Source organism: Apis mellifera, linkage group LG8 (assembly GCF_003254395.2).
Source record: "Apis mellifera strain DH4 linkage group LG8, Amel_HAv3.1, whole genome shotgun sequence".
In the NCBI taxonomy this organism is placed as follows: Eukaryota; Metazoa; Arthropoda; class Insecta; order Hymenoptera; family Apidae; genus Apis; species Apis mellifera.
The window spans coordinates 2,177,767-2,201,967 of NC_037645.1; the positions used below are offsets into that span (position 1 = coordinate 2,177,767).

Genomic DNA, 24,201 nt, shown 5'->3' on the forward strand with positions numbered 1-24,201 from the left:
GAAAAATAAGATAATTTTCAATATTTTTATAGCATTGATTAGTAACTTTATAATTCCTAAGTATGTTGACTCTATGATGTTAAGTAGAATTTTTAATAGATCTTGTTTTTGACTTAGAAATCTTTATAGTACATTTCTATAGACACTTTCCATATGTTTATATAAAATACTTAGGAAATGATGGTATAAGCAAGAAATGGCAGATACTTAATTAAAAATAAAGTGTACATGTTCTTTTATTTTATGTCACAATAAATGTAAAAAATAATTATTATGTATTAAAATATTAAAAAAAAAGATACTCTATTATAAAATTTTAAAACAATTAAAATTTCAATTTTTCTATATGTTTAAAATTCATTTAATTTTTATTAATTTTTTCCAAGATTTTATTTGCTATTTTTTTTTTTTTTTTTATTATATTTTACACTCTATCACATATATCATACTTTGTTATCAAAATAAGTATATAAATAATACAAATAAAATATAAAAAAAAATCAAAGATTTCAAAGAAGTTAAAAAAAACAACATATAAAAAAGAATTAAAAAATATCTCATAAAATTTATACACATATTTAATATTATGAAGTTTCTCATTTCTAGCTTGTACTACTATTTTCGAAATATAAAATGTTGTGTATAAAATGCAATATGCGCATAGTCATCACTGAGTAGTCATATAAATATAAATATCCATTGTGGATAGATATTCAAACAACGAGTGATAATTATTCTGATAACTTGCAAGATTATATATAAATTTAATCTACGATACACATGAGAAATTCCGTGGATGCACATTGCATGTATATTCACATTGCATACAATTTATGTTTAAGTTAGATTAATTATTTACATAATATAGCTTTATTTAAATAAATTCTAGAGAAACAAGGAAATCTATTTGTTCCTGTATTACTTTGTTTTGAAAAAATCACTATATAGATTGTGAAATATATTTTATGTATGTACATGGAACTAAAATATTCTTAATGTATTCATATTTACATTAAAATTTATGTTTCAGCAATTTGATTTCTAATTTAATATCATAAGAATTGAATAAATAATAATTCTAAATAATAAATCTTCAAAACGAATAATTTGAAATTGTTCCAAACCATTCTTGAATAAAAGCTAAAATATCATTAAGATTTGAATCTTGGGGAGCTTGACGCGCAGTATTAATCAATTTTGTCCAATCATCACGATCTGCCACATGCTCGCCCTTAACAAAAAATAATTATTATACTTAAAATAAAATTAAAAATGATTTAAAAAATAGAATTTAAAAAATACCTCTGAAAACCTAATTATTGGGCCTCGAATAGGATAACCAGTCAATATACAACCTTGAAGATTTGTAGAACCAATAGAATGAGCACTTAATGATCCTACATATACTCCTCTATGATCTGTAGGGAGAATCTGTTCTATTTTCTGATCCATAGATACAGCAAGAACCCATTCACGAACTTCTTCTCTTTGTTCTGTTGTTAAACTTAATGTTTCTGGCAAAGGAACCTCCATTGGAAAATCTGTTACAGCCAAATCATCAACATCTAATACAGTACTATCACCTTCTTCAATGCATTCCTCCAAATCCAGGAAGTGATTCAGAAAAACGAAAGCCTCACTGTTTTTTCCAACTGCTCGTGCTTCAATTCCAGCTTCATAGTAAGCTCTGTCAGCCAGAAGAACATCAGTATATCTTAATAAAGTAATGGAGGTTTTTAAAACCAGTTCAGAAAGTACAGGATAATCATTGCAACCACATTTTACTGCTGAATAATGTGTAACTTCAAGTAATTTCTTAAATTTAAATTTTAAACCAGATTCTAATGATTTTAGATTGTTCCAAAGGTTTAAAAGAACAGTTCTCAAGAGAGCTAAGTATCTATATTCATAATATGCCTAAAATATAATATATAGTAATATAATAATATATATTTTATAAGTACCATTTTTTAATTAAATTTAATGGAATATAATTGAATAAAAGGAAGGAATGAGATTGATTTCAATGTAAAAAATGAAATTTAATAAATTTAAATAAGCAATTTTCTTATTATTTTTTAAATTTATTAATCAATATATTAATATTAATCTGCTATACTTACTTCTGAATTTAAGACACTTTCTGATAATTGCAGATACAAATTAAAATTTTGTTGAATGGGAGGAGTTCCATATTTAACATACAATTGTAAAGCTTCTAATGGAGTATTTCCTTTCAGAAGTTGCACTGCTCTTTGTGCCACATATTTATGTAAAATTTGAGTTCCTTGAATGTTTGCAGTTTCAAATACTTGATTCCAATGACCTTTGTTAGCCAATATTTCAAGTCCAGCATCTACATCTATTTCCACGAGTTTATCTATTTGTCCATCTCTAAGCATTGCTTCCTTATACTTTTCTTCGAGATAAGGTTCTATATTTGGTGCCAATTCATTCACAATTCGTTTAGCTTTTTCCCATTCTCCAATTGAAGCTAATGCATCAATGGCATCTTTTAATCTATCTGCTTGTAAGAATACCTAAAAAAGTGATATCAGAGAATAAAAATAAAATTAAATCACTTTTCATTACAACAGATATTTAATGATAAGATAGTAACCTGGGCAGCAATAGCATATTCTCCAATAGAAAATAATCGTGAACCAAGATCTCCACCGACTTGAGCAGCAGTTTCTGGATCAGCTTGATGAAGTAAAATATCAGCAGCTTTGATGAGAGACGATCTAGGTGCTTGAGGATCCAAAATCAAGATATCTAGAGCAGCCTTCACTTCACCGACTTCTAACCATTTTCTAGCCTCTTCAAACGCGTTTGCACCTGCAAGAGAAGCACTTTTTTGACCTAATTCACGTCGAAGATTTGCTTCTTGACTAGGTAAATATTCTCTGCAAACTCGTAATGCCTCAGACCACATTCCTGCTTTCTGTAACATTTAAAAAATATTTAAAAAATAAATCAATGTATAATGTATTTTTAAATATTTACCTTATAATGTTCGATAATCATTTCAGGTTTATGTGCTCTCAAAAGCAAAGTCTCAGCTAAAGAATAGTCCTGTGCTTCAGCTGCCTCATTAGCTCTAGCAATAAGGACTTGAACAACGGCTTCTTGATTGATTGATTGTGCTACATCTTCAGCTGCTTCCCAATCTCGAGTATGAATATACATTTGAACAGCTTCCATAGTTCTTTCAGCTTTGATGAATTCTTTTTCTGCCTCAGAGAAGCGACCTGCATCTTCTAATGCCATAGCGTATCTATAGTGAACTTCTTTCTTTTGATCAGTATTTCCATATTTAATAATCTCCAAAGCCCAATCAAACAGATCAGTTTCGCAAGCTAATTGTAAACATTCATCTAAATAATTCAATTGCATTAATAATCTTGCAGCTAATTCGGGTGTAAGTGTACGTGCCCATATTAAGGCAACCTACAAAAAAATATGAGATTTTAATGTATATTTTGTATATTGATAGTGTAAATTTTGATTGAAATGAAGAAAAATAATAATTAAGACCTGTTGGGCTGCATTGTTTCCAGCATTTTGTTTTGCCACACGAAGAGCATCTTCCCACATATTAGCTGATCTAAAAGCAGCCACTGCACCTTTCCAATCACCAGCTGCAAGATAATGCTCCTCTGCTTCTCGAGGTTTGCCAGAATCATTTAATTCTTTAGCTAAGTGTATATGAGTTGTCTCTAGAAGATCTGGTCTGTATTTTCCTACCAATCTAATCATATCTGCACGACGACCAGCTTTCCTATACATTGCTATAGCTGAGTCATATTTACCAATAGCAAGATATAGATCTTCAGCATGCTTAAGATCTCCTGCTTCGCAAAGAGCTATAGCGTGTTTAGTCAAGATTTCATTTGCTTCCTCAGAAGTCATGTACTCCAATGCCACTTCATGGGCACGATTCCAGTTACCATTTTGTATGTGAACATCTACTGCACGTTTGATATCTCCAGAACGAATAAAGAGTTTTTCTGCTAAGTTTTTTTCGCCTATAGAAGCGAAATATTCGGCCAATTTTTCACACTGTTTCTTTATTGCAGGATCATCATCCTCAATTACCTTCAAAGAAATATTTAATAAAAATATTTATTTTTAATTTTATAAAAATGGAGAAAGTTAAAGAAATATTTACCTGCATAATCTGTAGACCTTTTCTCCATTGTCGTGCATTGATAGCAGCATCTAGAGCTAAAGCAGTTTCTCCTGCTTCTATGAAATGATTAATAGCTGCATCATAGTGACCAGCAGAAACCAAATGTTTGCCCCAATCTCGTTCAAGTTCAACCACAGATGTGGGATCCACTTTCCTGGACAGTTCTAATGCTCTTGCAAATACACCAGCTTGGGAGTAGCACTTAATAGCTTCCAAAGGTTCCGAAATTTTCTCTAATAATTCTCCAGCTAATTCCATTAAATCTGTTATTTTTAAAACTTTCAAAATTTCATTAACAATCGATCTATCTTCCAGTAACTCGTCATTGGCCAGGGCAAGTCGAGCTGCTCGACCAGGTCGACGAGCATCTAAATATAATTTGACTGCTCGTCGAGGATTAGTGGATTCTAAGATAGCAGCAGCTCTAGCTGTCTGACCACTTTCAAGTAACCAAGTCAAATGTTTATCTCTAAGTTCCTGGAGACCTGACCATCCTCTGTTTTGTGCCAAAATTAGCGCATCTTCCCAATGCCAATATTTTTGATACATATCCAAAGCTTGGTTTAATTCATTTTGTTCTAAATAAATTGCTTCTGCAGTTTTTAATTCACCATTTAGAATTGCAAGTTTTGCCCAACAATCTGAATTTGAAAGTGGATCATGTCCAGTCTCTACACTATATTTTTCACCAATTTCTATTATATTTTTTAGAAATCTGAAAAAGCAATAACTTAGTATTATAATATAAAATAAATTTAAAATAAAATTATAAGTTAAAATATAAAGCAATAAAAACATAATCAACAAGTAAAATATAAAATATATGTACCTAGAACAGGCTACATCTCCAAGAGCAGCATAACACCTAGCAGCTATTAATAGCTGTCTGGCAGCCATTGCATTTCTAGCTACATTTTCCCACATGGCTTCTGCTTGGGGTCTATCAGCTAAATCCTCTAGAAATAATAATGCTTTACCAAAATCATTGTCATGTAATGCTGTTCCAAATTCTATTAATGATTCATCTAGCAAGTAGGCTACTTTGCCTCCAAGTTCTTCTACTGTGATAGAAGTTCTTCCATCTTCTCTAACAACATCTATAGCATCACCACGAACAGGAATTAAAGTAGCTACTTCGGGAGCATCGACATTGTACCAAACTGCCAAGGTTTGTCCAGTTTGAGCCACTACTACATCACTACCTAGCACCCAGGAAGCAAAACTGACTCCAGTTAGCAATAAAGTTTTTCCACCTAACTCGTTACTGAGCCATAATCTATAGAAGAAGATCATAAGAAAATTAAGAATTACATAGTTAGAAGAAATTATTTTTAAAATATATATAAATATTAGTTATTCAAGATATCCCAAGATATCTCTAATATAAAAAATAATCTAACTTTAATATTATATTTTATTATTTATAAATAATAATATAAAGATGTTTTAATAATATATATTAATTAAATATAAGTTTGAAAACTTTCTTTTTGAGATAACACATTTTTTGATTATAATAAAAATTTAGAAATTTAAAATTTAAATTTAAAAGAATTGTTGGAAATGATTTTTTCCTGCACTAATATACGCTTTACATCGATAAAAAATTATAGAAGGTAAAAAATTCATGATATATTTCGAATTTCTTTATATCAACAATTTTTAACTATTTAATTTGATATGATTTTTTATTGAATTTTTGAATATCTTCGATAACATTTGAAGTATCAAAATATTCGTATCTCGTTTGTAATTACGCGCCAAAAGCAAGTGTAAAGAAATAAAGAAAATGTATAATAAAATATATAATGAAAAAAATTAATTAAAAATGAAATGAGCATCATCTCTAAAGTGTCAAATAAAATATAAATATATATATATATATATATAGACAAAATTTATGTGGTTAAGAAAAGATTTTGATATTTGATGAGTTTTATTGTCTTCTTTGTCTTCTCTTATTAAATATCTTAACAAAATCTATTCAATTTAATTTTTATATATCTTAAATCTATAATAATATAGGTAAAATTTTTAACTTTGAAGTTAAAAAATAAAAATATTTTAGGGAAAAGTTATTACCTGGCTCTTTTATCTCTAGATAATAATCTATGACCTGTTTCACTCAGTTCCAACCAATCTACACGCACATCGTGAGAAATCATTGCAACAGTGAGTCCAGTTATCAAATCCATTATTCGAACAGTTCTAGAATCCAGCAAATAAGCAAGTCTTTTGATGTCTGGTGTTCCAGCAATTTGTCTTTCGTTAATCCTTACACTAACTACGTGAGGATTAATTGCTTCTGTTCTTACTGAGCCTAAAGCTTCGTTATTTCCATATTCAACAATGGTTAATTCTCCTGAACAGAAGATTAAGCATACTCTTGGATATTCAAAAAAAAATTTTTCGGTATTAGTTTTTTCTTCCCAAGGAATTTCACTGATGAGATTAAATTCAATATCAGCAAGAAGTAGAGTTCTACTTGTACGAGCTACCACGTTATTGTCACTCCTTCCTAAAACTTTGACATCTTCTATTTCATATCCTGTTTGTGATCTAATGATCACAGGTCGATTGCCCTCATTTAATGGACGAATAATCACTTGACTAGGTCCAACATAAGCTACTTCGTGACTTCCTCTGATTACTGTTCTTTTCAATACTGTTTCGAATTGTTCTACGGCTCCACAAAGACTACCTATGAGTAATCTAAAAGAATAATAACAAAAATTTTTAATAGATTTTAAATAAAATATGAATAATTCATAAAAATTTTCAAAAAATCTCTAGTATTTTAAAAACAGATTATAAGTTAATTGCAAGCAAACCTGGAACCATCACGACGCCAAGATATTGCTGTGACAGTATAAAAATTAGGCAATGATCTCGTATTAGCCTCCTCCCAGATTGAACGTCGAGGACTCCAATCCAAAATTCGTATTTTATCCCAAGAACCGATAGCAATACTCTGTCCACTAGGACTGCAGCAAGCCACTGCAATTTCTTTCTCGTTTTCGCGACTATAATCAAAAGTTTTTACTATTTTACCACGAGTATCATAAAATATTACACGTCTATCACATCCTGCAGCCAGAATATGAGACTGAGTCCAAGCTAATGCATATGCTGGTACAGTATGAGTACAAATACGTCCAGAAGGTTCATGATTTCCATCATCGGTTAAATTATATTTTATAATACTACCATCAGCGTGACTTGATAGGAAAGCAGTTCCTCGTATACTAAAATAGAAAGAAAATATTTATGCATAATGATTTCATCAGATTTATGAAAGATATATTAAATATATACATTAAATTAGGTTTTTGAAAAAATTTTTATAAGATATCTCAAGATATCAAATTAAATGTCATCATCAAATTAATTTTTGTTTTTAATAGAATATAATAAAAAATAAATAGAATGTTCAGAATGTTGGCACAATTTTAAAGCAGTAACATCATGAAAGAAAATTTTTATTTTATATCATATCATTTTTTACAAATATAAACACAAAAAAGATAAATTACTTTGAAACCAATGCAATTGTTGTCGAATCAGCCGTATAAAGTGTTTGAGCTTTTTGAGACTTCACCAATGCTACGCGAACCTTACCATCTACCAAACCAACAATAATTGGTCCTTCAATTAACCAAATTAAACAAGTTACTGGAGAACTTTGACGAAATTTGTTGCAAATTACTTTCTTTTCTCCCCTGTAAAATAACATTAAATTTAAATTTAAAATACACAGAATATATTTTCAAAGATTAAAAAATTTAATTTTTTTTTTATTACGTACCATTGTTCTCCAATTTTGTATACATAAATTATACAATCAGTTTGACCTACTGCTATTTTTGTCGAGTCTGGGGAAAACGCAATACTTTTGATCACGTAACTTTTTTTACCAAACTGAGAAAAAATTAATAATTCTTTACAAAGGATTTATTTCAAAAAACTTTTCTTTTATCATACATACCTTTGAATCAATAGGTTTTGTGGAAAATCTATCTCGTTTTACACAATTCTCATCAAAGAGATATATAGAACGATCAGAGGAAGCGATAGCAAGTTTTAAATTATTTGGTGACCAAACTATACTCACTACTCGATTTTCGCTATCCTATTTTATTTTATAAAATAAACTATATATTTTTATTCTTATTATTATTTTATATCGATTTAATTCATTAATAATATTGTATTATCTCGTTAGAATGTATTTTATATTTTTAAAATATATTTTTATAATAATTATAACAATTTGTATTGTATATTGATCATTATTGACAACACATTGATCAATTTTTTTTTTCAAATTAAGAATTGTACTCACCTGTTGGGGCATAACATTGCCCAAATATTTAAGTAACATTACGATATTCAATGATCACTAATATCAACTTATTATTAAAAATATTCAAAATTATTTAGATTTGTAATCATATTGCTACATTTCGAGTAACGTAAGCTTCTATAATTTCACTATAGAACCATATGAGGTGATTTGTGTACACTTGAGTTGCTTAGCAACAATTTGAATACACCTTTATAAATGATGAAAATCAAAAAAATTAATGAAAAGTTATTTATTATTAGAGGAATATTTTCAAAATTGATTTGAATATCTAAAATTATTGAATACTTAATTTTTTCTCAATCAAGTATTCAATTTATTAAGTAATTTAATACAATTTCTTAGATGATGTTTCAAATTAAATATTTTATTTAAACAAGCGCATCATTATGACAATAAAAAATTGTACTATCATTAAAAATATCAGTAAAAAAACAGTATTATCGCTAAAATTTGATAATAAATAAATAGAGTCTGAGATTAACGTTTATTCTATTGATTCAATTGGCATATCTCAACCAATCTACTTGTACAATTCTAAAAGAATAAAAACTTAAGGCCTTTCTTTAATATGTTTAAATCGCTAAAATTGATGTATATATTCAATAATACATATTTAAATCTATTTATCACAAATTGCATAAAATTATGATCAAATTACGAATTATTTCGGATTGAAGTATCTAAAAAATAAAAATAAAACAATTTTCTTTTTGATTTAAGAAAAAAATTAATATCACGCAATTAAAACAAATCCATTCATACAAATATTTAATCTAGTTAAATTATAGTAAAAAAAAATATTTACACATAAATATTTCTAAAGTTTACATAAATAGAATATATAATTAGGAGATTTGTGACGATTTTTCGATAAATTTATGAAAGACATCTAGAATTTTTGGGAGATCTTGATCAGTTTGATTGAGAATTCGATAATAAATGTAATTACAATAAAATTCGAATCACTTCGAATCATGATTTTTTTTTTTAATGTTAATAATTAAATACCAATATTTGCATTGAATAATTCGTTCTTGAGAGGTTGAATTTGTACTGTTACAAAATTATCGAAAAAACCACTTGATATTAAACGAACAGAAGTAACGCTATATTCCGTCAATTCGCGATAATCTGAAAAATTAAGAAATATATATTATCTACTATTTTGCGATTGTTAATTAAAATCAATTTATTATAATATTCATAATAATATTCATTATATTTCAATTAGAATAAGAAATAAATTACTTTTAAGATATTAAAATTGAATACCAGTATTAACTTTTGTATTAACTCATGTAAAACTAATTATCTAATTGAGATATAATATCATAAATTATTAATTGTATTACCTGGTTTAGAGTCTATTCCACAAATAGAATCAATTATATGAACTTTAGAAGTATCTAATCCATTGCTACCTCCAATTATTACTTGATCATGTGGACTAGATTCATCACACTAGAAATAATAATATTAATTATTATTAATCTTTATTTTTTAGGATTTAGAATAATTTGTACTTAAAATTTAAATTTTATTTATAAGATTAATTAAACCTATACTATATATATATATGAAAAAATAAAAAGAGTACAAACTTTTCGTATAGTTCCGGTCTCAGCAGTGCGAGTGGAACTGAGAAAATTTGAAACTCCAACGCCCAATGCAATCACTTGCACAGAACTCGGATAGAGCGCGACATAAGTGCAATTTATGCGTCGTCCATAATTTCGTAACGTATATGGCTCAGTTAAGCTTGTCGCTAAGACATTACAGGCTGCAAAATAATAAAAAATAGATTTCTTTTTAATCAACAATTATTATTCAAAATTATAATGACAAATAGGTTTTCAATACTTTTAAAATATATTAATATATATTTTTTTTTACACGTTTTACTTACGTCTAGGATTTTTCAAGAATCTCGCGAACAACGAGAATCCCTTTCCTGATTTTGGAATTCTGTATTCAATAACTGCAATGTTCTGTGAACTTGTGAAAATTCTTTTCATACCGATATTTTTACCACAAAATTCACTACTTCTTTGTTTAAGTGGTAACTGATGATCCATTTCACTAGGGAATACTTCACCGTTTAATTCCCAACCATCAATGATCTGCACAATATAAAAATATATTCTGAATGGACATTGTTGTGTCGCAATCTTTTGTGCTTCTTTTTATTATGATGCATTGGAAAATTTTTCTTTTCCAATAAATAAAGTGCACATATATGTATACTACAAATACATTTTTACATTGGCTTTTAGAAAAATAGATTTAGATTATTGGAAATCATCAGTATAATAATCTTTATTATATAATTGTACATATATAAAATCTACTAAATTATGTTATTCATTTTAATTTTTTTCAAAATTGGTTAATATTTATATCTTACCGAAACTAATCCACGATGTTCACAAGGTATATCAAAAGTAATGAAGTTGATTTCTATTTTCTGATCCGGTCCAGCTAAAAAATAAATTCCACAGACCTCCTCATTGTCATTTTTTGAAGTATATAAGAAATATCCTGGTTCTGATGTGACGAATATGCAGTCTATAAAAAAATATTTTATTTAAAAAAAGAAATGAAAAAGAAATAAAAATGAAGAAGTTTTTAATTTAATTTATTTATTAATATATATATAATAATAATTATTTGATTTATAATTATATTGAATATTTAAATATTATAAATAAATTAATAAATATTTAAATAAACTTATTAAACATTTATTTATTATTAATAAATTATTTTAAATATTGCTGATGTTTAATAATCATGATATTTATAAATTCAATTTAATTTATTTATTCAAATCTAATTTGATACCAAATAATCAAAATCCACTAAATTTCAAAAAGTCATTAAATTTCATTAATTATCATAAATTCATAAATCTCTTAAACTTACCAACAAATGATCAATAAAATAGGAATATAAATATTATAAATAATATACTATTTTTATTATCATATCTTTTAATATATTTTATTTTGTTTTATACGTAGAATATAGATATGATATAAAATATATATAATCGAATCAATATTATAAAAGAAAAAATCATCTAAAAAGAATATAAAATCAATTTTGAAATTATTTCAAAGATGAGAAAAACAATGATTCGATCATTCGTATATACACGAAATATTTTGATTTCTCTCCATATTGATAAATATAATAATTATATATATATATATATATATATATAATATCAAATATATATATAATGGTATTTATATACCTGTGACGAGTTTAAAACGCACATAAGCATTTAATAAATTATTTTTTGTGTCTTGACGATAGAAATCCTTTGAGAAACGATCTCCAGAAATCTGTGAAAAAAAATAATAAAAATTTTTTTCAGAAAAAATGCATCCTTCCATTTTTCTAAACTTTATTTTAAGTAAAAAAAAAAATCTACTGATTATTTTATATATAAATAAAATTATATTATTAAAAAATAATTGAATATATATAATGAATAATTGAATACTACATAATGAGAATAAAATATCATTAAAAATTTTTTAACAATGTGTTCTTAATTTAAAAATAAACTTTTCTATTTTATTACACAAATAACATTTCTAAAATAAAAAGTGACAAATAATAATATTAATATTAAATAGAAAATGTAGAAATGTTTTCAATTATATTCTAACAAATTTTCCTATTATTATATCTTATGGACATAAAGAAAATATTATATAACGAAATTTTTATCCGTTTAAAAAAGAAATCTTTATCCTTTAATAATTGAAATACTATTCAAAAGCATTTTAGTAGAATTTTATAAATTATATTCCTATGTCGACGAGCAATCGATGAATAACCGATATTTGAAGTAGCCTAAAGGAAAACCAATCCAATTATGTAACATTCTATGGAAATATCTTTATCGATAGACGGATATTACGACATTATTGTCGTAGATAATGACAATTATTATTATCTATATTATCAACCATCGATATTTTTTTGGAATTTGAAAAAGATTTTAAAATATTAAGCAATATTTAAATTTTCTCATAAAAATTTTATGTAATTTATTTTAAATTATAAAATAAATATAATTTATAATAAATAATATATAATAATAAATAATAATATATATAATAAATAATAAATATAATTATTTTTAATTAATTTCAAAGTTTTTCTTTAAGACTTATAAATTCTATAAGACAAGAAAATGTAAGTGAATAAATTCCTTGAAATCGTAGAAAGAAAATTGCTTTTCATCGATGTTAATTTGTCGATTTCTGATGAATTGCAAGGAATGAAGTTTCATAATGGGTTAATTTTTGACATCAATTTATAATTATAATTTTAATTTACAATTTTACAATTTAATTACAATTTTTCGATGGATAGAATTTATATGTACATGTGCAAATATTTAATATGTATATTATAATTTTTTTTTCCACTGCATTTATTTTAGAGATTTTCAAGAATATATAATGTATTTATTTTTCATAAAAAATTAATTAATAAACAATAATTTTGAAATCTTGTTTGAAATTGATTAATGGACAAATATTTTTTATTATTATTGTGATATAATATACATATGCATATATATACGAAGAAAATTCAACGAATAAATATCTGACGATTAATAACAAAGAATTCATGAATCAACTTTTCATGTTAATTTTTTTTTAATAACAGTAATTCTACTCAATATAGTAAAGGATAGAAAAGAAAAAAAAAATAAATAAAATAAAATATTAAATATTAAATCATAATGAAATGTAATTAAAAATATAAATATAAATTGTAATATAAATTTTAATATAAAAATAAATAAAAATTCTCATCATTTTATCATTTTTTTCTGATATAAAATATGTATTTAAATACATATATAATTAAATTAAAATAAATATATGTTCCTGTATAATAAAAGTTAATATTAATTTTGCTATTGATATTAATATTATTTTGATGGATTGACAATTCCAATATTAAAATTTTACAATTGTTTGATATTACAATTTTTTTATTATTCAATATTTTAATATTGAATAATTATTTAATATTGAATATTTATTTTTCAGTTTCCAATATTCTATATTCTATACTCTATATTCTATTTCTAATTAATATATAATATATATAATATATATTCTAATATATATATATATATATATATATATATATATATTATATATGAAAAGAAAATGCTTGATATAAAGAAAATTATATAATTTATAATTTTTAATTATAAAATAATTTTGTAGATTTAAAAGTGTTTCTCAGTATCTATATTTAAAATAATTATTTTTTAATAACATGTAAACGTATAATAATAGAATTTTTATGAATTTGAACTAAACATAACTTTTAATTAAGATAAAACTTTTATTAATTTTAAAATTAAATAATTAGCATTATTAAAATTTGTTTTTTGACATTATCATTGTGAAATAGGATATTTTTTTCACGATAAATTGAAAAAATGCATAAATATATATTGAATTTTCAATTGAACAATTATTCAAATTAAGAAAGAAGAAAAATAACATTCAATTATTAAAAACAAATATAACATAAAATATTTGAAAAATTTTAATTTAAAGAATTATATATCTTATAACTGATAATTAATATTGAAAATTTTTAACCTTAAAGTTGAATGACTTGTTTTCAATCTAATATCTCCTGAAAATGTCGATACATAGTACATTCAACTGGGTTATTTAATTTCGATTTTCGATACTCATATGTAACCTGAATTGCCCGATGACATAACATTAAGCTGCTTCTATGCCATTGCTTATATATAAGTGATATTATATATTAGATAATCTATAAACGTGATATGTTTCGATATTCGAAATTTTCAAAACTTATAAAACTTTTTATTTATTTGTATGATTTTACATGAAAGAAGAATAAATAAAAAAAATAATAAGTAAAGAGTAGGTAAGTAATAAAGTTTGGTTCAAATCAATTAAATTATTTGAATATAAATACTTGTAAATTTAAATTAAATAATCTGAATTACCTGAATATTTTATATAAATTAAATATTTTATATAATGTTGACATTGTATATATATATAAATGTAAAATAATTCTAATCATAAATCTATTACATTTCAGTTTAGATTCAGATAATTTGATTAATACGAGCGATATGATTCATTATGTTTCGATTTATCACTACTATTCTCAAATTTCGAAACACGATCCAATTAACATTGTTATACGTTAATCAGTTGTATATACTACTGATTTATAATCGAAAAGCACGTAATCATGATACAAACAATGTAATACAGTCAAGGTAAATATTTACAATGATAGGGATTTACATTGTGACGATTTGCATTCACGAAGAACGAACTTCTACTAAACATTAAATCAAAATCGTAAAAAATATACCGGAAGTTAATATAATAATCGAATGAAAGACTGTCAATCTGAAAATTCGATTCCAATAAAATTTTTTTTTAAATATTTATATTAATCTTCACTTTGCAATAGATCATCATTTATTATTATTTGAAATCATTTGAATAATATCCATTCTTTTTCTATAAATAATACATATATAATAAAATATCAACCCTTCAATTTATTCGGATTAACAAAAATTTAATCTCTTTTCTATTATCCTGCGTTTTATGCGCATTTATTTATTTCTACTATTCATTCTTATGAATAGTATTCACCGTTAATCATGATACCGTTATACATGTGGTAATAAAAGGAGATTAAAATGGATTTTCTTTCATCTTCTATCTATTATAAGAAGAACAATTACATTTTAAAACCTTATTGCCTATTGTAAATAAATGACCATTCGATTCTTAAATTATCCATATCCAAATTGCACTGACAATAAATAATTGTAGTTTCTAGATAAGGATTACCTACCTCTAAATAAGGATTATCTACCTCTAAATAAGGATTACCTACAAATTACTAAAAAATTTATGAAATGCATAGAAGATTATAAAATATCTGTATTCAAATTTTTCATAAATTATCATAATTTATGGATAATTATAAATTAATCAATTTTATACATCAATTTTTTTTAACTATAATTACCTAAAACCGTTATTCGTAATTATCCATAAAATAGATTATCAGATAAGGGGTTAAGATGTTTTTCAAAACAATAACAGAGGTCATTAAACGTTCGTAAATATAAAAGATATATTTTCTAGCAAGAGGATATCAAACAGATTAAATATTTTTATTATTTTTACATTTCACAATTTCAAAAATGAAGGACAATAGATTCAGTTCCGAAATAAAATTTTATATAAATAAAATCATCGTAAAATTTCATTAAATCTTTCATAAAGCAACATAGTACGTGAAAGTATCTCTTCGTTAATTGGATTACTACTCTTCACTACGAACTAAAATAGGATTGTCTTCCAAGATATATAATGCCAGTATAGTTTTAAAGATATTGTAGAGCAAATGTTGTATGATATAAACGATATAATATAATAGTATAATATGAACGATGATTTAATGATATTGACACTAATTTAAATAATAGCATAATTGCATAAATAATATAATTATACAATTTGAAATATCAGATAATAATATATAAATTTAAATTTTAATTTTCTATATATTTAAAAATTTATTTTTGATTTATTTTGTTTTTTTTAATTTCTTCAAATATAATTCTTTCAATAATATAACTCTAGAAATAATATTATCATTTTAATCTGTAAATTGTAATGTTTAATCTATATCTATATTTATATTTTCTTTTAATTATCTAAAAAAAATAGAATAACTATTTAATTTAAGTATATAAAAAAATTAATTTTTAACTTTTTTCTAATTTCTTTTTTAGAGAAATATATGAATATAAAAAATTTGTATTTAAAAAAAAAAACGATTATTGGATATATATATTTTTTGGAATTGAAACATTTATCTTTGGTTTTAATTAAAATTAAAGAAAACAGTATGTAAGCTCTCAAAGGGGAGAAAGGGTTGCGAAGGCCTGACTTTACTCATGCCTACTTTGTCGTACTCATGCAACTAATTGCCATGACAAAGGGAGGGAAATGTAACCATCGACGACCGGGTAATGATCGATCAAAACTTCGTTATTGATATTTTTTTTACTAATATATGGAGATTAAAATGAAATCAAATTAAAATATTTTAATATTAAGATAATAATTATCTTAGTTTTAGAATATATAACTAAAAATAAATTTTGTTTAATTTCTTTAATTAATTATTAAAGATCAATAATACGTTTCTATTTCATTTCAATTTCAAGAATTATATTTATATATAGATAAATATAAATAATAATAATAATAATTTATAGATTTATTTTATTTATGATATAGAATGAAAAAATAGAATGAATTATATTCAAATTATATTCATATTTTACATTCATAGTGACAACAAATTATTTCCAACTCCTACTTTATAACATAAATTCTATTTTACTAATTTAAGATCTTTACAATGAGAAAAATAAAAAGTAAATTTCGTAAATTTATAAAAGATAAAATTTCCTAATAAACATAAATTGTAACTTGCAATAAATATAACGATAAATAAAATAATTAGTAATTAAATTAATATAATTAAATAATTAATTCTCTATTCTACATATCAATTAAAAAAAAAATTGATCACAGAAACTCATAAGAATAACAAATAATTCAAAAAATATATAAATCCATTCAAAGTCTCCTTTCAAGTCATGTTAAACAACTTATTATTACATATAGTTTTTATAAAAAATATTTATAAACTATTGTATTTATTATATCATTTACGTACTAATGAATTATGTTCAAATATTATATGTATTAAATTTCTTATCATTTAATAATATTTTCATATGATTATAAAAATTTGATGAAAATAAAACTTAAAATCTGATTAAAAATTACTTCTACTGAAAAAAATAAGGATATGGATATACAAATATTTTCTCATCAATCATTGTATATATTTATCAATATATTCCTTACCTGTTGGTGATAACGCTGATAGTCATTCCCTTTTATTGCACCAGAAATAGCGTTAAAAAATCCAATGATAAAAAACAACCTCGCGAAACAATACAAAGACCCATTTAAGAACATTTTTCTAATGAAACCTCAAGAATCCGGAAATGAGTGTATACGTTGAAAGAAAGTACCGTTACGAGAAATATTTCTCTTCCTGTTTTTGTCTTCTCTTCGTCGCTTTGTGATCCTCTTAAAACGTAGGGGGGAAGAGCGCGTGGAGTTGGCGTCAGAACAAACTGGAGATTGTGTGGCGTCGCGACGCGCGGCGTCCCTCTTATAGTCGCTAGACCAGTCCGCGATTCGTTCATGTTGCGCATCCCCGAACGCTTGCAACGTAACTGGCGACGATAACGTTGATAAAATGGTTTACGTTCTCTCATATACCTTTCCATAGCAAGGTCTAAAAATCTTTTAAAGCTGGTGGAGATTTTAAAGCATCTCTTGATATCTGTTGAAAAGGATATTGTATAGAAGGAACCGATAAAGAAAAATAGACTGGAAATAGAATGATATAACTTTTGGCAAATAATTTTTTTTTTTCTTATATATATGTACGAATTATCAAGAAAATTTTACTATGAATTTATGAATTTTATATAATAATTTGAAATTTAAATTAATTTATGATAAAAATTGATGAAAATAATATTTATATTTTTAATTTGAATCCTGAAAGAATCTTTGGGAAAAATTTAATAATTAATATTATTATTTGATTTAAAAAAATTACTTATGATGTTGTTGTCGGTATAAGCAACAAGAAACGACAAACAATGAAAAGAAAGTAAAGAACATTTTACGTGATCAAACAATAGTTCCCTAAGGAAACTGTGATCGTAAATCTCGGGAACGTGATTTAATAAAATTCAGAAACGTCCCAGTGAATAATTCAAATCTCCATTGAAGACATCGAATTTATTCTTGTAGAATGAACCAGAACACTTCGTATAATCGATACTTTAGTAAATACTCAATTCATATTCTTATTCATGTTCGATTAAAATATTTATTGCTTTGTCTCATTCAAAATTCCATGCAACAAATGCTTCTTTATTAATTCTGCTTCTTCAGATTCGGAGCATCTTCTGACGAGCTTGGAAAATAATTCCAGTTTTAGAATAAAATGTTATAAAGAAAAATTTTAAAAAATTTCAGACATCAAAAATAAAGAATATATTCTAATTCTAAAAAATTATGCATGATATTAAAAAAGAGGTTATATTTTAATACTGAAAAATAATACAATATAAATAATAAAATAAAATAAACCAAAAAATTCCAATTTTTTTTCAAAAGGAAACGATACTTTAAAAAAGTTTTAAAAATGATATCTATATATTAAAAATTACAAAAAATTAAATATTCTCTAAACTATTGCGAAATATAATAAATCTTTAGAAATAAATAAGATAAATCTCTACAATCTTGAACGAAATTAAAGAGAAAAGTAATATAAATATTTTTTAAAAAAGAGAAGCATTTGAAAATCTAAAACTAATAATAAAATGAAGGAATTACAACAGATTGTTCGAAATCAATAGATAAAAGTAATTAGCTAAGAAGGTTAGTGTTTTTTCCAAAAATATAGCCAAGCTTCCAATCGTACACTTTATGGCAATTACCAGTTCAGATAAACATCACGGTTAGTGGTCTTAATTGATCTTGGTCTCATGGGGGATGAAACGTGAGCGGCCATATTGTACATTCGGCATATCTTCACTTTTCTCGCAATTGGCGATACTGAGAGATCATTGTTCTTTTTCCTGCAGGTGGTCAATATTTATTGCAATTTACTTATCACGCATTGAACAATTTTTCTTCTTCTTTGGAGAAGTGAAGCAACATTTAATTAATCCTTCCATTACATTTTGGTCTATAGAATATTTTTTAAATAATTTATTGAGCAAAAAATAATAAGAGAAATATTTTTTTTGTCGAGCAAATAATATATCTGATCTCTCTTCATATATTTTGGGAACTTCATATATTTGGGGAGAATTTTAATGGTTAAAAATATGATCAAGCAATTATATATATTTTGTAATATATATAATTACATAATAATCATAAAATTTTTTTTATAATCATGTATATTATGTATATTTTTTTTAAAATTAATAAATTTTTTATTTAATTTTATAAAAATGTTTATAATCTAAAAAATTATAATTTTTTGTTTAAATAAAACAATTTTATAGTTATTTAATTTTTAATTAATTAAAATTGAAAATAATAATATGAATATTACATAAGAAAAGAAAAAATGAAAAGTTTATTTTCTATTGTTGTCTCTGAATTCCATATTCATGCAAGTATGACATAATCAGTAACATGAATGCCCTTCTGTTTCAAACTGCAGCCGCAACATCATGCTTACTTTTGCCTTGTTATCTACGAGACACTTGTTTCAACCGTATTCACATCTTCTTTGGAGATAAAGCCGTTAATTTTAACTGGTAAATTTTAATAACTTAATTAAGTCCAATTGAAGAATTCCATTTATTTTTCGGTATCATATATAATTTTAATAAAATATTTTATTTAAATATTTTAATAAAAGAAAAATTGATAAACTCAAGGAAAAAAAATCTTATCAATAAAAAAAGGGAAAATTTTTTGAATAATTGATTACATAAAGTAAAAGATAAAATAAGATTTTCTTTTACGCATAAAAGTTTTTTTTCAAAAGATTATTTCTCTAGGAATATGATTGTAGACAACTTTCCTTTTAGTTTACATATTCTGTTCGAAACTTGAATTTTTCATGTTACTTTTTTCTGATCAACAATATCAAGATTACATAATCGATTGTACAATCTTCTTAATCTTTAGAGGATCGGAAATTCATTATAATAGTTGAGCCATGATAAGATTTTGTATAAAATTACTTGTGTAAGAATTGTAAATGCATTTATATAATTGTATTAATGATTATATTAATAATTTTTTTAGAAAATGATTAATTTATATAAAATCTTTTTTCACATATACATTAGGAGATTCTTTGTATATAAATATTTATATATTTAAAAATAATTAAATTTTTAATAAATTTAATTTTAATAATTAATTATAACAAAATATTAAATTCTAAATTTCTTATTTAAAAATTTTTTTTACTAAAAATTGTTTTTAAAAAAGAAAATATTTTTAAATTTTCGATTTATAATAATCAAATATATTTATTTATATATAAACTTGTATATATAAACTTGGAAATTTTTTATTATGCTTCAAAAACAATCTATTGATACTTTTTTGATTTATACATATGTATAAGATAAAGAATGTGAAAATGGGAATAAGTTAATAAAATTCAATTTCTTTATCATAGTCGAATTAAATAATTATTAAAATTAATAAATATAATTTATCTTAAACATAATTTTGATAGTTAAATATTTTTTTGACTTTATAGATATTTAATGAGAAAAAGCTATTTAATCTGAATTTCAAGAGAATAAATGTCAAACAGAAATAATTTCACTATATGATTTTGAAAATTTTGGTAAAAAACATCGATCAATTTTTCCCATACATAAAAAGAATTTAATGTGTCCAACGATCGATACAATTTCGTCAATCAAACAAAAGAATTAATAAAAAATTTAATAAAATATATGAAATTGAATAATAATTATTATAATACCTAATATGACGATTATAATATTTTAAGGACGAATGTGAGGTGGGAAAGGTAAATCTAAATGCGAAGGCTCTATATGACTTCTATCGTGCCACCCTTCTGCCATAGGAGTGTGATACAGTCCATAATTCACACCATTCGTAGCTATTTTCTTCAGACCCTGAATACTGGATAATATCAAAGCCATCTTGGCTAGAAGCAATGCCTTACCACCAAGGACTGCAAGGAATTGAAAACCCATAGGTATTAAGATCGAACCCATCAGCAGAAAACCCATCATCATAAGTGGCACCATGTGGTTATGTCTGCGACGGTGACGTCGTCTACGGCCTGATAATTATCATTTTTTTAAATTAGTAATAATTTTTTTTTAGGAAATATACATATAGAAAAAATATGATTCACAAATGAAATTTTAAATATGACAAATATTCAAGAAGATTAAAAAATAATCAAATTCAATATTATATGATGAATCTTGGAAAAATTTGAATAAGAATGAAATAGTACATAATATAATATTTTTTGCAATTTTCATTTGCAATTTTAAATTTCTATTCATATAAAATAAAAAATATATATGTATAATATTATTATACAAACCTTCGAACTTATAATTATCTACAGTGGTTTTTGAATTATTAATAAAAGAAAGAATATTATTAGTAAAACGGTCCACATCGATTTTAAACACGTGGGTATGTAAAATCCGTAAAAGTCTTTTCATAATAATGGCTGTCCAATTAGTATTATCATCTAAATTACTGAAATATATAAGTAAAAGAAATAATCATGAATATATATTATACGTTTTTATGTTTTATAGAATTTTTTTATAAAATTATTTTTAATTATATTGTTCTTTATAAAAATTAAATATATATATATGTTAAATATATATATTCAAAAATATGTTAAATATATATATTATGTTTCTATATAAATCAACAAATAATAAGATATTTAATTATTCAATGAAAAAAATTACGAAAAAAATTTTAATATATATTATTTATCACAAAAGATTGCATAAGTTAAAATTTGTTCGTAAAATATACATTATAAGCATTCTTTAAAGATCTGTTAAAGATATTACCTTTCTTTATCATTTGTAGAATTCATTCTATCTTTTTGATATCTTACTAAAACTAGTCCCTCAAATACTGGTATAATATCATCAGCCAAAAGAGCATCTAAAGCAATTAATACATGTTCCTGCACACATTTCCTAAACGTTTCTAAAAATTCATCTTGTCTAGAATTGTTCCAAGATTCCAATGGACAATTCTTAAGCACAGTGTGTAGACTGGTGTACCAATTCGTATTACCATCACTTCTAGCGTCGCCAGCCATAAAGATGACGAACATAAACACGTAGAATGCACGCAGGTGCATCTATATTCAGGAAAACGATCACAAACTTCAATAGCCAGTTATAATAACTCGTAAAGCGATAAAATTTAATCTGTCTAAATTACAAGAATGGATTTCATTTTGTTCCAGTACTAATATGTACTAATATTACTAATATAGATTATAAACAATAAAAATTTAAAATTAATTTTAAATAATTAATTTAGAAACTATTTTTTCTCTAATTTTTTTTTTTAGAAACTATTATTTAAAAAATATCTTTTTTTTATCTTATTTTTAATATACAAAATTCCTTAATAGTATTGTGAACTTTTGAATCGTTTCGAAAATACGCATTCATGAAAAATCTGAGAACTGCTTTTTAATGAATTTAAATTTAAATGAATTATTATATTAATATTTAAGACTTACAACAAAATTATTAATAATATTATATATAATATTATAATATATTCTTATTAGATTATAATATAGAATACGTTAGAAGTCTATTATTCAAAATATTAAAAATAAATATCCCTTAAACGATACTTTTTTTTTTAATATTCAGGATTAATTTTTTATAGCTTTGCAATAATTATAATCCAAAATTGTTTGTTTACTAATAATATTACCTCGAAATACGAGTGCACCACTGGAGATACGTTCTCCAAATAAATCGCAATTCACTATAAACGTTCATTCATAGCTACATGGACATTTATATGAGCAGGAAATAGACTAGAATGCCGGCCAACTGACTATTACGATTCATCGAAGGGCAACAAGACAACGGTCAAAAGGCGGCACTTTTTATGCTCTAACAATCCTGGTTCGTAATTATCAACGAACTCTTCAAAGTTGCATAATTAATGAACTGATCTCTCAATAATCAGTAACATTGAATTTGAAGAAATAACATTGAATTTATACAAATGAAATCTAAAAAAAAAATTAAAAATTTTTAAATAATAATGAAATTATTATAAAATTAAAGTTTAAATAGATATATAAAAAATAATTAGTAATTTTAAATAATTTATAAATTTTTTATTTTATTGAGATAGAAATAGTAATAAAAATGTAAAAATATTAAAATTTTTTCTAAATATTCTCTAGAATAGAAAATTTGTTTATATAATTACAAAATATCTACCAATTATTAAAAGCATTATATTAATGACTGCAATTTTCTTTCTTCTCAAACGGTACACCTTTAAGGCACATTACTTTTCTAAAAATTAATGGTTTCGATAAGATTACTAACTGTACATTTATTCCGTAAGAAATTATAGCATTGAATATCCTTTATATAATAAATTTAAAATTTTACAGTAAATCTTTTGTGAAATAAATGAAGGATAGGTGATAAAAATAATATCAATATATTCATTTAAAAAAATTGTATAAAAAATGCATTTTTACAACAAAGTTACAAACTTTATTAAACGTTGATGCTATGACAATATAACAATTAATACTTTTAATCGCAAATATGAAATATACATATTTATTTTACCGAATCAGTTAACCTATAAATACCGTTAATTTCATACCAGCAATTAAAAAAAGCACCTAAGCTAGGTCATACAATAAAACTTAT

At 24.2% G+C, this 24,201-nt stretch overlaps 3 protein-coding genes across 3 annotated transcripts; all 3 read right to left on the reverse strand.

The window, feature by feature from the left end:
• Positions 1-387: 387 nt before the first annotated feature.
• Positions 388-8,771, reverse strand: LOC409371 (intraflagellar transport protein 172 homolog). Its single transcript, XM_006559432.3, has 14 exons — positions 8,535-8,771; positions 8,178-8,321; positions 7,998-8,110; positions 7,726-7,911; positions 7,024-7,437; positions 6,275-6,904; positions 5,022-5,468; positions 4,172-4,907; positions 3,538-4,098; positions 3,007-3,450; positions 2,621-2,944; positions 2,124-2,540; positions 1,303-1,917; positions 388-1,231 (listed from the first exon to the last, which is right to left on the reverse strand). The coding sequence occupies exons 1-14, from the start codon at positions 8,571-8,573 to the stop codon at positions 1,094-1,096; spliced, it is 5,208 nt and encodes a 1,735-aa protein (XP_006559495.3). The 5' UTR covers positions 8,574-8,771; the 3' UTR covers positions 388-1,093.
• A 715-nt stretch (positions 8,772-9,486) lies between these two features.
• crh-BP (corticotropin releasing hormone binding protein) lies at positions 9,487-17,699 on the reverse strand. The gene is given in 7 exon segments (NM_001012615.1): positions 9,487-9,689; positions 9,911-10,019; positions 10,160-10,338; positions 10,465-10,678; positions 10,963-11,123; positions 11,815-11,905; positions 17,561-17,699. Coding segments are annotated over 7 exon segments (999 nt in total). The 5' UTR covers positions 17,675-17,699; the 3' UTR covers positions 9,487-9,558.
• Positions 17,700-21,134: 3,435 nt separating this feature from the next.
• LOC724393 lies at positions 21,135-23,428 on the reverse strand. Its single transcript, XM_001120227.5, has 4 exons — positions 23,234-23,428; positions 22,342-22,640; positions 21,849-22,009; positions 21,135-21,575 (listed from the first exon to the last, which is right to left on the reverse strand). Exons 2-4 carry the CDS (start codon positions 22,638-22,640, stop codon positions 21,271-21,273), a joined length of 765 nt encoding a protein of 254 aa, XP_001120227.2. The 5' UTR covers positions 23,234-23,428; the 3' UTR covers positions 21,135-21,270.
• Positions 23,429-24,201: the final 773 nt, after the last annotated feature.

Excerpts from the sequence above, each read along its gene's own strand:
- LOC409371 (XM_006559432.3), bottom strand. The coding sequence starts at position 8,573 with ATGTTACTTAAATATTTGGGCAATGTTATGCCCCAACAG. Across the intron at positions 8,322-8,534 it reads GCAATGTTATGCCCCAACAG|GATAGCGAAAATCGAGTAGT; the intron begins GTGAGTACAATT and ends AAAATAAAATAG. Across the intron at positions 7,438-7,725 it reads ACAATTGCATTGGTTTCAAA|TATACGAGGAACTGCTTTCC; the intron begins GTAATTTATCTT and ends TTTCTATTTTAG.
- LOC724393 (XM_001120227.5), bottom strand. The coding sequence starts at position 22,640 with ATGCACCTGCGTGCATTCTACGTGTTTATGTTCGTCATCTTTATGGCT. Across the intron at positions 22,010-22,341 it reads TCTACAAATGATAAAGAAAG|TAATTTAGATGATAATACTA; the intron begins GTAATATCTTTA and ends TATATATTTCAG. Across the intron at positions 21,576-21,848 it reads AGATAATTATAAGTTCGAAG|GCCGTAGACGACGTCACCGT; the intron begins GTTTGTATAATA and ends GATAATTATCAG.